The sequence below is a fragment of the Falco punctatus genome (genome assembly GCF_963210335.1).
Source record: "Falco punctatus genome assembly, chromosome: 7".
Classification (NCBI taxonomy): Eukaryota; Metazoa; Chordata; class Aves; order Falconiformes; family Falconidae; genus Falco; species Falco punctatus.
In genome coordinates, this window is record NC_137587.1 from 1,960,546 (window position 1) to 1,975,906 (window position 15,361).

At 45.5% G+C, this 15,361-nt stretch overlaps 1 protein-coding gene across 1 annotated transcript; it reads right to left on the bottom strand.

Moving 5' to 3' along the window:
* Positions 1 to 3,159: 3,159 nt before the first annotated feature.
* Positions 3,160 to 15,211, bottom strand: ZFYVE19 (zinc finger FYVE-type containing 19). The gene is made up of 11 exons (XM_080395943.1): positions 14,974 to 15,211; positions 14,333 to 14,454; positions 12,474 to 12,527; positions 11,762 to 11,922; positions 10,369 to 10,514; positions 9,388 to 9,502; positions 8,622 to 8,831; positions 8,038 to 8,117; positions 7,230 to 7,340; positions 5,089 to 5,231; positions 3,160 to 3,692 (listed from the first exon to the last, which is right to left on the bottom strand). The coding sequence occupies exons 1-11, from the start codon at positions 15,025 to 15,027 to the stop codon at positions 3,626 to 3,628; spliced, it is 1,263 nt and encodes a 420-aa protein (XP_080252069.1). The 5' UTR covers positions 15,028 to 15,211; the 3' UTR covers positions 3,160 to 3,625.
* Positions 15,212 to 15,361: the final 150 nt, after the last annotated feature.

The following is a 15,361-nucleotide window of genomic DNA, read 5'->3' on the forward strand; positions in this document are numbered from 1 at the left end:
TAAACTAGAGCTGTAATAAGCTGCAGCACAGTAGCGTGCAGCAGTCCAGATTAATTACATACCCTACCAGGAGGCTTTGTCTTTGTTTTATTCTGCTGAGCTATGACAGCACAAAGACCTGAAATGCCTCTCCTCTGGCCCGAGACAGATTTTCTCCACCCTGGGAATTGGTCTGTATTCCCTCAATCTGGAGCGATGCAAAGAGAATTTTTGTCTGTGCAGACATTGTTAGAACCCAGGAAAAAGCAGGTTCTTGAAACTCTGCTTGACAGAAGTTGTCTTTGTGCTTATTCTGCAAGTAGCAGAATAAGAGAAAGCTGCAGCCCCCGTGATGTGCAGTTGGTTCTGATACATACAGACATCACTACCACGAGACCACTTCAGATGAGTGGTGTGATTATGGGTAACAAAGCAAGATGCAGCCAGTGCTAGATTGATTTCTTGGCTCACTGGTACAAAAGAAAAAGCAACTTAACACAATCAGAGCAACTTCTTTTTGTTTAGTTTTTAGAAGTAGCAAATAATAACTTCTGTTTATTTTTTGGCTGTTCTCAGCCTAGACCACAAAGCTAGACTGATTATTTTTTTTTTTAAATACAAACAGCTTCCAGTTAACTTTGCTGTTCCTCAGCACCATCACTGCATAAGGCTATAATGTTTGGTACACAGACACCATGTAAGACTGTGTCTTTAAAGGAACTTTGCTATCTTAATCATACCAAGGTAACTCAGAATGTATGAAAGTTCATGTGCTTTTCTAATTGAAGGTTTATGAAGGTGTGTAAAATAAGCTTTAATGCAATCTTCCCTTAGTTATGATCAACACTTACATTGCCTTAAAAAATAAATCTGGCTGCTACATTTGGACACATGACCATGTCACAGCACTTGAGACAATGTGCATGCTCATGAACCACAGCAAATGCAACTTAATGCATTTTAACTAAGCTGAGACCTCTCTTTGTAAGGTAATCACAGTTCAAACTTGTGTTATTATTTTGAATACTTGTTGGGGTGGAGCCTACATTTGATAGTTTACACAGAAAAACATTTTGAGAGGGAAAGAAAATCTTCCTCTGCCTCACGGCATGCTACAAAGACAAAAGCAAAGATGATTCTCTCTCTTGAAGATACCAAGCTCTCTTCAGTCCTTCAATGGCTATGCCTGAAGCTGATCTGGCCTGCCAGGAACTGATCGTTTACCAGTATCACCAGCATCTTTTCAAAGACAGGGAGTAGGCAACACAGCTAGAAGTGCACTGCCCACTTAAAGGTCACGCAGCATTCCTCTTTCACAACAGATTCAGCTAGGTTTGCTTCCTGCAGACAGCTGATCTAGATACCCCTTCTACACGCAGGTCACTGAGGCAACAGCTACAGTGGGAATGGCTTTTCAGGGGAAAGTGATTGGGCTGCCACTGAAATGGCCAATTACATGCAGAAAGCTCAGCAGCCACAAAAATGTCCATTAGTGGTACAGAGAAAGCATCATCAGCTTGTGCGTGTATGACTGAAGAGACTCTTCCATGCATGACTAAGTTCTATTTCAGGTATTGGGTTGGGTGCATTTCTGGATTCTTTGGGATGGCCCTACAGAAACCAATCTGGGAAACTAAATAAACTGCTTCCGGCTGTAACCTGCTCCTTCACTACTGACGTGAACAGGGCAGGGCTTACAAGACACAGGCTGCCTAACTGCACAAGAGCTCAGAGTTTGGTTGTGGATGATGAAGCATTCAAAATGTTGCAAGTGGCACACCAGCTCATCCTAAGATATTTAAAAAAAATATAAAATAAAGCAGCTGTAAAGCAGGAATTAAAATGTCTACTAACAGCTTGGAAGTGAATCAGTCTTAGAAGAGACATAAAAACAGGTATTTGCATCTTCTCCTGTACATGAAAACACAAAGGAATTAACCGAAGACAGAATTGGGTTGTCTTGCTATCAGACTTACTATCCAGGTCAAATAGCAGTGAAAAAGTGTTGTTCCTACAATAACACAAAGCCAGAACAGCATTTTGTTTTCATTTTTAAGACTGCAAGCTCCTCAGGGCAGTAACTCTCTAGCTAAATTTTGTGTAACAGAGAGCTCACTGTGAGCTCTGACATGAGAACAACTGAAGCAGTTTCCCGATCTACCCGTCCCAAAGAGACAGGCACTGGTGAAGCAAGGGCTGAAAGAAGATCCTCCACTAGAGCGAGGTTTCGCCACCGCTTCCCAACAAAGGGGTTTGATGGCACTGCTGGATACACTTGCTATTTCACTGCAGTTGTTAACCTGCAGTATTACAATTCTGCATTGTCTGATACAGGTTTCTGTTGAAGGGGCTGACCCAGTCCAGCACGTTTAGCACAAACCCATCTTCAGCAGTAGTTTATTTGCTGTGCTCTGACCAGGGGTGGCCGAGGTGCAGGCAAATACTGTTTCATCAACTCACCTACAGAGGCAGTGACCTTAGGCACAGGGCAGGGCAGACAGCTGGGAGCGGCAGTGTCAAACCAGACAGACAGGATTCGTTGGAAACTGTCAAAGGCAAACCCTTGATTTTTTTTTTGCCATTGGAATCTGTCAGTCTTAGAGAGCTCTCTTGAAAGTCACATCATAGCCCTGTTCATCCTGAGTTCATCCTGATGGGATATTAGAGCCAATTTAGGGCAAGTTTAGTTGGGTATTTGAAGCAATTCTGGGTGCTTTGGTCACTGGCAAGTGCCACTTGCATCTGGACTCCCTCGAGGGAGGGAAATGAACATACTGAACTGAGCTTCTCTCACAGCCAGATAAAGAGCATTATACAGGCAACACCTTTACCCTACCAGGGGTAAACCCTGCTTTCAGACTAACACACAACTCTTCCAGACTAACATGCTACCCTTACAGACCACATGGAACCTTGGCACAGCCACTGTGGATCACAACGCTGTGCATCAGTAGCAGATTTTTACAAATCATCCTTCAAGTATGTGAGCAATACTGCCCATCAAGGTAGAGTAGCCCCTGCAACTTTTCCAGCCACGCCAATGCAACGTTTTTGATGACTTCATGATCCTTCATTTCTCTCCCTAAGCCACTTGACGCTAGGACTAAGGTACCATTATGAGATGGCAACACTTTGTAAAGGGCTATCAGGCATTCCCAGGAGAGACTTAAACCACAGGGCTCCATACAATAGTTTTTATTATGCTTTGGAAGTTCTCATCACACAGGTGATCACGACATAGACAGTTTTCTTAGTGCAAAGTGCTTTGCTGCCTGTTGAACCAGTGTGTAAGCTGTTAGCAAAAGCAGGAAGTTACTTATCAGCCAGTCAGTACTGCCTTAAACACACATCTTTACTGCTACCCGCGTTGCCTTACCATCTGTATTTATAGACTCGTATCCACCTCCTCATACCAAGTCCTCATTTATCCCCAAGCACGCACAGCAAACCCTGTACTCCTCTGGTTGTACTTGGGAGGACAGCATCACACACCCTCCAAGCCTCTCTCAGATTACAGCACATCCTTTAACTGTCCAAAACATCACCCGTTTTGGCTGCAAATCCACTTGGACTCTTCCCATCTGGACGACTACTCTCTCTTCCTGTTCTCCATCTCCTTTTCTGCCCATGAAGACTGTGATCGCTTCTACTTGCACGGAAGATGATAGCAGGAGGTGTGGTGGTCCTTCAAGTCAAACTCATCATGGCCTTCCCTGAGAATCAAACACAAAGCGCAGTCAGAAGTAAATACCCAGGCAGGGAACTCACCGCTAACCACTGCACAAGACGTCTCCCAGAAGCCCTTAACTAGAAACCCATCCCAAGAGTTAGCTGTGAGGATCTGACTGGCAGCCATGTGGACTGACTACTTGGACATATTTGCTCGTAACAGAAACCTCTGAGGTGCTCTGTGGAAAGGTCTGTTCACCCTTGCCTGCTGGAATGGGAAGTGACAGTAGGCCTCTCTGTTTCTTTCCCTCTTTGGGAGATTCACGTAACTGGTGGCTCATTTCCAGCACCGTGTTTGTGATTCCCAGGCACATTAGCAACTCCGACGACAACAGTCAAAATGAGTCTGCTCACACAACTCAAAAATAACTGTTGTGGCTAAAATACAGGCAGCTGTCTTAACCACGCTCAGAAGCGGGCACTGTGGAGTAAGACACAAGCTTTATCTACAGCACGCAACTAATACACTCACTCACCTGTCAGACTGCTGATTCTGCTTTTAATGATGTTTGCCATCTGATACTGTTGCTTTAGTTTTTATTATCTTACATCTAACAATCCTATGTTTTCTCACCATTTTCATATATTCTCCCCTACTCAATTGTCATCTCTCTACAAAAACATTTGCAGAAAATGAGAGAATATACACAAAAGCATCTCTCGCTATCCCAACCAGATTCTTAGCACCCTGCTAAATGTCATCCAGCACTAATCTAAGAACCCAGCCAACTACCCAATAGTTTTGAGACATGAAAAAAAGAAACCACACAAGTTGTGAGGAATAGCTTTGTATTCATAAGAATTAACCCTCCACATCTGAGATGTGCAACCTTTTTTTTGTCAAAAATAAGCTACAGATGTTTAAGGACCAAGACTACAGCTGCTGCAAGGCCTGACTGAGGAAAAAAAGGTTTGCCTACAAAATCAAAGAAGATTTTTTTTTTTTTACATAGTTTAAGACTGCAGAGTTTCAACTAAGAAAAGCCTCAGTAATTTATACTATCTGATCTCTCCTCTTATGGCAATCCAGCCCAGATCATCCATCAATAACAAGCCACAGGAGTCACAGAACAATGGTCTTGTTTATTCTATCCCACGCAGCGCAGCACATCAGCTGCTCCAGAGAACACTCAGACAATGTGTCCAAACATGCACTGGAGCAGACAGACATTTCTGCCTAGGACCAGTTTAGTCCTCGAAGCCTGGGATAACTACTGACTGCACAAACTATTTCCATAAAAACTAGCACTCAGCTCAGATCTGGGTTCCTCAGATCTTACTTCCTAATGCCCGGGTTTCTGCCCAAGGGGAAGAACAAACAAGAGCAGCCAAGTTTACCTGTCACTGGCCTCTCAGATCAGGAGGAACTGACAGACTTACCGAAAACAGCGTTGGCAGTAGAGGTCCCCATCGCAGCCATGACAGCGCAAAGTGGCATCTTCATTGCAGATACAGCACCAGGGTAACTCATCCTCATCACTGTCATCTGTGCTGGCAAGAGCTGTGGCAGTTGGAGTCTGGCTCTAATTCACAAAGAGAAGAGACACAGCATTCAAACCCCAGCATAGACAATACAGGAGTTCCATTGTAATGCATGATGGCCACGACGACATGTCACATGGTCCACAGTCCACTCTCTGTTGATCCTAACTCTGTGAGATGAACTTGCCCACAGCCCAAGGACAGGCTCTGTATGTATCTAGATCATATAATAAAAACCCAAGGTACTCCCTATAATTTCCTCATGAATCTATGTTGCTCAGAGGGTGTTCATCCTCATTTAGCATCTACAGCAATATACACCAACATTGTCCATGTTAAGGGCATGAAGCCCAGATCTTCTGGCAGGCACCACAGCAATACCAAGCTGTGGTGGGTGACCTTGGCTGGATGCCAGGCACCCACCAAGCCGTTTGATCACTCCCCTCCTCAGAAGGATAGAGGAGAAGAAAGTAAGATGAGAAAAACTTCATAGGTCAAGATAACGGCAGTTTAATAAAGCAAAACCAAAGGTTGCACACGGAAGCAAAGGAAAACAAAAGACGTTAGTCTCTACTTCCCATCAGCAGATGTCTGGCCTCTTCCTAGGAAGGCTTCAGTATGCATAGTCGTTGCTCCAGAAGGTAAATATCACCAATAACAAATGCCACCCACCCCAGCCCTCCTCCTCCTTTCTCCAAGGTTTGTATCTGAGCAGACACCACACAGTACAGAATATCCCTTCGGTCAGCCAGGACAGCTGACCCAAACTATGTCTCCTCCCAAGACCTTGCCCATCCCCAGCCTACTGGTTAAGGTGGGGGAAATGTTGGAGACAGCCTTGACGCTGTGGGAGCACTGCTCGGCAGTAGCCACAACACTGGTGTGTTATCACCACCTTTCTAGCTACCAGTCCGAGCTCAGCACTATGAGGGAGGCTACGGGGAGAATTGACTCAATCTCAACCAGACCCAATACACAACCGACAGACAATCCCTGCTGCAAAACCAAGTGATCAAGCGGTTTTGCTGAAAGCACTTATGAGGGAACAGAAAGCAGTGGGGAGGTGGTGGTGAAGGAGTGTGTTTTCTACCTGCTATAGAAAGAAAACTGTGGGACAAAGGAAGTGATTTGCTTAAAGACCCCTACTATTGATTTGTATTGAGGCTGGGCCAAAAAGATCTTCTGAAATCATAATCTAAAATTTATCCATAAGGCCATCTATTGTCTCTGCCTGCTTTACAGACAACTCTTGCGGAACTGAACAACCACACACACATTGGGACACAGTGCCCAGACACTGGCAAAGGCTGCTTCAAAACACAACAGCAATAAGATGGCACTATCTTTTATATCACTAAACCCAGAAGCGCAAGGTGGCATACCTACAAGATGGATGTTTTCAATAATGCTTACAATTAAATAATTTCTTCCAGTGGGGACAGGCCTGTCAGGTGTCTGTGAGTCACAGGTCCATTTAGTTCTTGTAATATACATTAGAGAAGGTGTATATATTTCCATAATAGGCTGGACTCCATTCTGAGCATAGGATATCTTATTACTAATTCCTTCCTCTGACGTTATATGAGAATGTAGTCAATTACTATCTAGAGGTTCCATTCTGTACATGCTGAAAGCACTGGCAAACCTCCCACTTACCCTAGTACAGGCTACATGGTACTAGACTGTGGCCAATTGGTCTAATTACATCAATCAAGTTAAAAGTCTCTTCTCTAATATCCATCTTGCGAGGTCTGTGCTAACTTCTCTGGGTTTAGAGGACACCATGCCATTCAGCAGAAAGTCACCCTGAAAGAAATTGTGTCCCAGGGAGCTATTCCTTTTAAAACAAGGATGACTCACAGCTGTGCTCAGGCCTGGTCAGCCTTGCAGAAGCCACTCAGCTTGCCTGCTCTGGAGAAGCTGGTTGGTTTTTTTTCCTTTGCATCAAGCTCAGGATACAGCAAACTTTTGCTGTATAACTGTACTCTCCTGAGGCCCTGGAACATGTCATTTCAAGAGATCCTAACCAGCTCACTGACCTTTTGCTTTGCCTTCTTATGCAGGTTCTGTTGTGAGGGTGTTGGTTGGGTGGTCTGATCTGGAGGAATGTTGAATCCACTTGCTTCATCCAGAGCTGCTTCCTCTGCGAGCTGGTAACAACAGAAAGTAAGAAGCCTGTTGTTTCAAGTACAGTTGGGAGCCTCACTCTAGGCTCTAAACTCCTGCCCTTCTCCTTGCTCTCATGCAGTAACAGGAGATAACAAGTCTGAATACATCTGGTGTTATCTAGGCAGATGTGAGCTTGTTCTGGTCTGCACTCCCAACACTGTGTGTACGTTGTGAACAGTTAGTGTAGCAGCAGGGGCCTTCAGTTAAACACACTCCGCAGTGCAGCTGTCAGCAGACCCTCAACATCATGCTAATCATGCATGTGTTGTCTGTAATTAGGCAGAAACTTAAGCACAGAAAGCTCTTGTCTTGCAGGCAGACACTTCATAGACATTTAGACAGAAATGTAGGCATAAGCTGTGCTAAACAGCACACACCTCATCATCCATGTTCTAGCTGAGTGGGAGAAAAGATTAAACAAGAAGTAAAGGAAGTACCTGCAAAGTGGAGTTGGAGAGGACACCACAAGAGACACAAAGCATGAATGAGAAAGACAATGTGACAGACTAGAAGTAATGTTGCCAATCACCTGTAGCTGATGGCCCAGGGGAGCTGGTGTTGGAAAAGCACTAGGAGAGAAAGGAATGAAATTCTGCCCAGGAACAGAAACACATGCTTTGCATGCTCACAGGTAACATATATACTGGGAATAGTTGAGAGGAAGCTGCCACTTCTGACCTGTTTCAGCACTCTGCGAATGGCTTCCTCCTCAGTCACTTCCTCATCACTGTCAGGGAGTTTATAGGTTTCCAGTGTAACTGCAAGAGTAAGAGATAGGAGACTGTAACCCACACCTGCCTCAAACCTCGAGCCCACTTATGTGCCAGAGACAATCCTTTGTGGTGTGAGCTGGTTTTGGCATTCTGGCTCTGGCACAGACAGACCCTTTTCAGGTCAGGACTCTCAAAAATGGCATTACTGTTTGTTTTTAATACTGGAAGAGGGAAGGGGAAAAAAAACATCAAAACCAGAGGTTTGCTTTTAAAAGGTTTGTTAACCTCACCAGAGCATGCTAGAATTATCCCAAAGAAGGGTGCAAGACAAAGTTGTCTGACATTACAGCTCCAGCCTTTACCCTCAACTAAAATCTTTCATACCAATTTCATGATGAACCAACCTGTACAATGTTACAGGCAGAACGAAATCTCAGTCTGTTTCTTGCAGAATGGAGGAATTACAAGGATAAATGCCTCTCAAAAGAAATTACTCTGTCACAGGAACTTGGTTCCTCTCTTGGCACTGTGCTTTTGTCTGCTACTCACCTTTCTCTGGGTCCTCGCCTCTGAGTGCTGCAAGTCTCTTGGCAACTTGTAGGATCTTTTCCTGTCTAGTGTTCTCTTCCCGCAGCTCAGCAGCAGCTTCTGCCAGAAGTTTATTCTTCTCTTCCTCTAGCTGTTTTGGGTCCAGATTTGCAGGGCAAACACAATCTTCACTTTCCCGATTGAGATCATTCAAATTCTGGCTACTAACAGCTGCAAACAGACCGAACACGCTGGTGACTCAGCAGCAATGTTCCTTGGGTGCAGACAACGAGACTAAAGCAATGGTATGAGTGTAGCTTGCTGCTCCTCCATTAATTTGGGAAGTAACAGGAGAAGGCATGCCACAGTAGGATCTGCATTGTACATGAAAAGAAGAAAGTGAGCTAATCTGTATTTTACAGTGAGATTACACAGAAAACACCACAGCTAGGAAGATAATTGTATCCCAGATTCCAATGTTTTGTAACAGCGCACAGGTGTGTTGAGTAGCAAGAGCTCCTCCCCAGGGAAGGGTCACAGAGAAACAGAGGAGCAATCTGAATAATACAGCCCTAAGAAGAAGAAACCGTCTCCAAGCAAAGACAATGAGACCCAGTATAGATCCGGATGGCTGCTCTTGGTCAATTTGGGAGCCATTAAGGGGAAGATTAGGTCAAATTGGACACCCAGCTCACATGTGGGCTGGACAGGGAGGCACATAATCCCTTCTCACTACAACACATATATTATTACACAGAAACAGGTCAGTGGAAGCCAAAGTAGATACCTTGAGGCTGGATTCTTGGTCTGTAATGCTCATCAATGGTAACTTCCTCTGACAGCTGAGTTAACAGGTCATCAGTCTGCTGGACCAGACTTCTGGTATCAGGAGGTCGGTGTACCTAAGAAACAAGGAGGGTATGGGAAAAGGCAAATGAAAGTGGTGTACTCAAGCAAATGAAAAGTTTGGTAACCAAGATCACCCTAGGTGGAAACAGCATAAAAAGATGCATCCACTGCTCAACTTATGGTTATCTGGTGTAAGACTTTTAGGGCTTCATTCTCTGAGGTGCTGAGTGCACACAACTCGAAAAGCAGTCACCCAAACAAGGCACAGTAGTGCTGAACATATAGGAGTACACGCTGCTGGGTCCCACCCCAGCTCTACCCCTACCCCCAATGTAAAAAGAGTGCCGTTCTCAGCAGTGCCAGCCAGAGCCCCACTGGGGTCTATGGTAACTGCTGGGTGTGAAGCACTGCTGAAAAATGAACATGAGCATCTTGGGGACAAGATCATTCATATAGGCTTTGAAGGCATATATACAACTCATTCCTCTGCAATCTCAGATTAACCATTTCTGGAATAATTAACAGGATTTTTCCCAGCTGGGCTGCAGTAACAGCTACAGGATACAATTAGAAGGCAGGGCTGATAAGCCCCAAACACAAACAAACAGCTCTGAAAAAAAATAATCAGACCACTTGGGTATACAAATAGGTTGAGAGGAAAAATATTAGCATCCATAACTAAAAATAAACACATGAACTACATTTGACATAAAGAAACATATTGCATTCAAATTGAAGCAGTGAACTGTTAAAGGCTGGCCATTTGCTTCTGGAGCAATGACACAAACAGGAGGGGATTTCTGAAGGGTGCCACTTGGACACAAAAAAGCTGAAGAAAGAAGAACGGTTAACATGCTGGGACACCAGCTACTGTGTCAGCTCAGAATACACTGCTGGCTAAAGAACTGAAGGAGCTTACAGGTCTGGGAGCCTGGGAAGGAGGATCTCTCCCCTGCAGGACAGCCAACCGGTCCTCCATTTCCTGTGTGGATGGAACAGGTCCTCGACAGTCCTCCTTCAGCGCAGCCAGCCTAGCTTCGATCTCAGCCTGAGTAGGGATGGGTTCTGCAATTCAGAATAACCCAAGGGAAGTGATTATTGTGTTATTGAAAACAAAAGGTTTCACATGGTTTTTTTCTCAAAATTTTATTTCTTTCTGGAATCAGACTCTGAACACCTGAGCAAAAACCTCCCTCAGACACTGACACGAACAAGCAGTCATACTGCAGTGACTTGGAGGCTCCCCTAAATGGTAACTGCTATCCTTTTCTTCCGAGTCCTTGCCTCCTTCACAGTTTATCTCCTAACCATAAGGTATTAGGATAATGTCATTTGTCAATCAGCTGACTCAGGACACTAGGGACAGGCAGTGAAATGTGTTATTTAGGCAGCACAGTCCATTGCTACCACATCTCTTAATGTAATCCTAGGCATATTGGATTGAAACCCTCCCCCACCACATAACAGGATGAAAGGAAACTGCCTCAAGTTGTGCTAGGGGAGGTCTAGATTGGATATTAGGAAAAATTTCTTCATCAAAAGGGTTATCAAGCATTGGAAAAGGCTACCGAGGGAGGTGGCTGAGTCACCATCCTTGCAGGCATTTAAAAGATGTGTGGGTGTGGCACTTGGGGACACGGTTTAGTGGTGGACCTGACAGTGCTAGGTTTATGGTTATAGTTGATGATCTTAAGGTCTTTTTCAACCTAAATGATTCTAGAGTCTATGATCCTATGATAATCAGGGTGTTCTTTCCCTTTTAGAGATCACACATAATTTTTAAAATAGTTTATTCTCTCACAAGTTCCACAAGGCTGTCCCAGAATCTGACAGGAAGAAAAGGATTCTCATCGCAGTCCACAGCTCTGTGAGGCAAGGCTGGCCAGAACATAATCCCACAGAGACTGGCACTGCTGTTGCCCAGGACAATGACCTACAGGAAAACTTCTGCAAAACAGTATGGCCAAAGACCTTCTTTTCATTCTGCTCCTAAGGGGCTTGACACAGGCTTTTATCCCAAACAATGGAAAATGAGAAAGTGATTTTACAGGTAAGACACTGTCCCAAAACTAGAGAAGCAGTTTCAAGGGAAACCCCAAGAAGCAAAAAGAAACTGGAACAACCACCTAAAATCACTGTAGAATATGACCATTGTGGCAGCAGGACATGGATGCTCTGTCTTATTTTAACCCTTCAATTCCCTAAAAAGGGAGGCTCTGAAAGCCCAGCACTACTTCCTCGCTCCAGGTTCCACGTTTCCCCAAGTGGCAATGTTCCCACCCAAGGTACCCCTGGTATCTTCCAAAACTCACTTGGCTTCCTTTCCTGCCTGAGCCTCTCCAGTCTCTCTGCAATAGCTCTGTCCTCTTTTGAGAGCCCTGGGTGTCTGGAGCCTACTGGACGTAGGGGCTCCCCAGCTGCCTTCTGTTGTTTTTTCAGCTGGTTTTGCTTAGCCTCAAAAGCTGCTACGCGCCTGTGACAAGAATGAAAAAAAAAAAAAAGAAACCATGACAATTGAGAACAGAGGTTTAAACCCTAAGATACAAAAACATCCTCTGTGAACCCAACAGGCTATTTGAGGGATGTCAGTGTAGAACAAAACAGAAACCACTCCCTCCTGTACCAGGTTTTCCTGTATCAGCACAACGAGGAACACCCAAGGGTAAGGAAAACCTTAGCTCACAGAAGAAGCACACCTGGCACCAATTCCAAGGAGACAAGGAACAATTCACCACCAGGTTCTTGTTTCCAAGCCAAGTCCAATCAGTCACAGATAAACATAGGCAGGAGGCTCCTCAGGAGTATATTTGAAAAGAATAGACAACCCTCCCACCTCCACCCCCCCAAACAAACAAAAAGACTCAAACAACAAAACAAAACCTGCATCCTTTATCCAAATCTGAACAAGCAAATACCCACATCACAATCCCCACTTTTGCTGGTTTCTATAGGGAATGAGGAGCGAGGGCCTGAAAGGCTACTCTGCAGCACAGACAAACCATCTGGCTGGCAAGTGCAACTCACCTTTTGTAGTTTTCTGGTGGCGACCATTTTGCTGAACTGCTTTGAGATGCCTCTCTGGAAGACAAAACCAACAATTTCTCTGAACTCAAGATACTATCAATGCTTCAGTCATCTAGTCTCTCAACTCCAGAGGAATCAGCATACGTTTCTCAATCTCCTGGTACGGTCCCTTTCATAACCTCATTAATATGGAAAGCAATCAGCTTATGGAAGGAATTAAGATAATATAGCTGTCTGCGACAGCAGGGGACTTAATTTCTAGTCCTTTGGTCCAGTTGTTTTGCATCTGGACAAAACATGATTTAACACGGTCACCAGTAATCCAAAGGAGGCAGGGATGAAATAACCTTGCCTCCCACAGCCTGCACCTCCCAGTTCAGAGAGCAGATAGAGAGTAGTTAGGTAAGACTCACAGTGTAATTAGCTTCCATACAGCGGAATACTCTGAAAGGAGCTGTGGCATGCAACAAACACAGAATTATATAATGCACAAGCTAAACAAAATGTTACAAAAGTTATTACGTAACAACCAGTATCACAACATCTTCTAGCACACTTGAACACTGCACACCACAAACACATCTTGTGTAACTATCTTCTACTTTGCTGTATTCAGGTTGAGCTACTACACTACACACTTGTGTAGGGTAGTTAGCATATTTTATTCATTCTTAGAAGTTACAGCTACAAACACATCTGTGCTGTGCTAAGGCCTGTATAGCAATGAATGAATGCAACATCACTGGACCGCTTTCCAGTTCCAAGGCTTCAGAACGGGAAGCTACGTGCATGAAGAACAATACACACAGCTTACAGAGCTGCAGCCTACCTGTATTAGCTACCTGCTATCCAGTCAGGGACAATTTTTTTCTGCTGTAACTCTACAGTGCTGATACTAAACAGATGAGGGAAAAAACCTCAAAAGAAACATGGAGAAAGGCTGCCCTGTTTTCTTAATGGCTTTGGAGATGTAACAGGGAATCAGAAAATTTCAAACCTGAAAGACTGAATACTGTACTTTCAGCATCAATAGCTCACACTGGTTTCATGAGCCAGTGCTTCTGAAATGAAGGCCTCTGCTAATGACAGACTCTTCTCCTTTAGACACCTGCAGAGCCAAAAAATTCCCTACTCGCTGGTGAAAATTCCTTGCTAGAAGAGAGGTAAAAGAAATGCAAAAGACGACACAGAAGAACTGGCTGAGTGAGGGGTTCTGGTGTACACTTGTGCTCTTGCATTACTCGTTCATGTGTATAACCCATGCTCCTACTGAATTAAGGGTTTCTGTTTTTAACAGGCAGGTTATGTTTGCAAATCTTTTTTTTTTTTTTTCTTTTAAAAGAAAACCAATTTTAGGCTACAAAATTTTAAGTCTTGAGGCTATACATAGCAGAGACCCCTTAACAATAAGGATCTGTGTCACTGTTTGCCCACAGAGGTAACACTTTGAACATCTTAGTCAGACCATTCAACTACTATGCATCTCAAAAGTCTGCCAGTGCTTTCAAAGGGGTGTAGATTTTTGGGCAAATACATGGTGCAGCTTAATCTGTTCTTGTCTAGCGAAGATATCCACAGGCATTAGATGTCCACCCATGAAGATCTGAACCTAGTTCTTTCAGACTACTATGTCACCCTAGAGAACAGCCTCGCAAATCCTGATACCCATCTTTGGACTGCACAGCTCATGTAACAGCAGTTCAGTTAACGACCTGGCTTGAAACTCCAGGGTACAGGCAGCATGCACACACAAGTGCAAGGCACAGCTCTCATGGAGAGATCGGCAACACAACTTTGGGATGCAAAACGAAGAAACAAAGCAGCATACTGCCTTTGGGTGAAAAAACACTCCGTCTTACCCAGTTAGCTTTCCGTGACACTGCTTGCACACCTTCTGCTGAGTGTTTCCACAGCGGGGAACAACAGCACTGAAGCTAAGGCAGCCCGAGCAGAACGACCGGCCGCAGTTCTTGCATCCACACTGCGGAGACACAAGAGAGGGGCAGGACAGGGCTTCAGCACCCAGTCACCATCCACACCCCATTGCTCTGGCCAGCCATATGCAGGAACAGCACCTATGCCAAGCTGCACTAAAAATAACACTGGGGTTACACTGATTTTTTTTTTTTTAAACTGTATTTAGCTACTGCTGAAGATATGGAGACTCTCAAGAGCCTTCGAGCACCAGCACTCCTGCTGGGGGCCGAGACACCATTTCATCCCATAGTATAATGAAGCGTGGGAGGGAATTCTCTGAGACAGTGACTGAATGTTGGATTAGAGGGATGACATTCAACGGCTTTTTTTTTCTTTTTTCTTTTTTTCTTTTTTTTTCCGTAATCACCCATATTCGCAGACGTACTGCAGCCAGGCCCCGCCGAGCTCAGTAGCAGGGACAACACCGCGGCGGCGCTGCCAGGGGCCGCTCAAGACTCCCCGGCTTCCCTAAGGCCGCGGCGCCGCGGGCCCGGCCGGCCCTGCCCCCCTCAGCCGGACTTGCCTCTTTCTTGAAGACCGAGAACTTGGACGCACACCCATAGCACCGCCTGTCCATGTTGCTACCGGAGCCGCGCCCCCCACTACGCCAGGCCCGACTGTTGTCCCCGCAGCGCCTGTCACTGCCGCACACCCAAAGGGCGGCAGCGAACCGGGGCTGCCGGTAACCGGGAGGCCGAGACGGCGCCTTCCCGCCCCTCACACAGTGGGCCGGCGCCGCACGACGCCCCGCTGCGGCGCAGGGCCCGCCGGGAGGTGTAGTACCGGGAGGTGTAGTCTCCCGAGCTGCGCTGCCCAGGGCCCCCCCCGCCCGCCGGGCCCGGGCCCGGCCCCCCCCGCGCGGTGCATTGTGGTACCTGCCGGCCGGTGCCGCCGGCGAGGCGCGCGGCGCT

Excerpts from the sequence above, each read along its gene's own strand:
- ZFYVE19 (XM_080395943.1), bottom strand. The coding sequence starts at position 15,027 with ATGGACAGGCGGTGCTATGGGTGTGCGTCCAAGTTCTCGGTCTTCAAG. Across the intron at positions 8,118-8,621 it reads AGGCGAGGACCCAGAGAAAG|TTACACTGGAAACCTATAAA; the intron begins GTGAGTAGCAGA and ends TTACTCTTGCAG. Across the intron at positions 5,232-7,229 it reads ATAAGAAGGCAAAGCAAAAG|AGCCAGACTCCAACTGCCAC; the intron begins GTCAGTGAGCTG and ends TTTGTGAATTAG.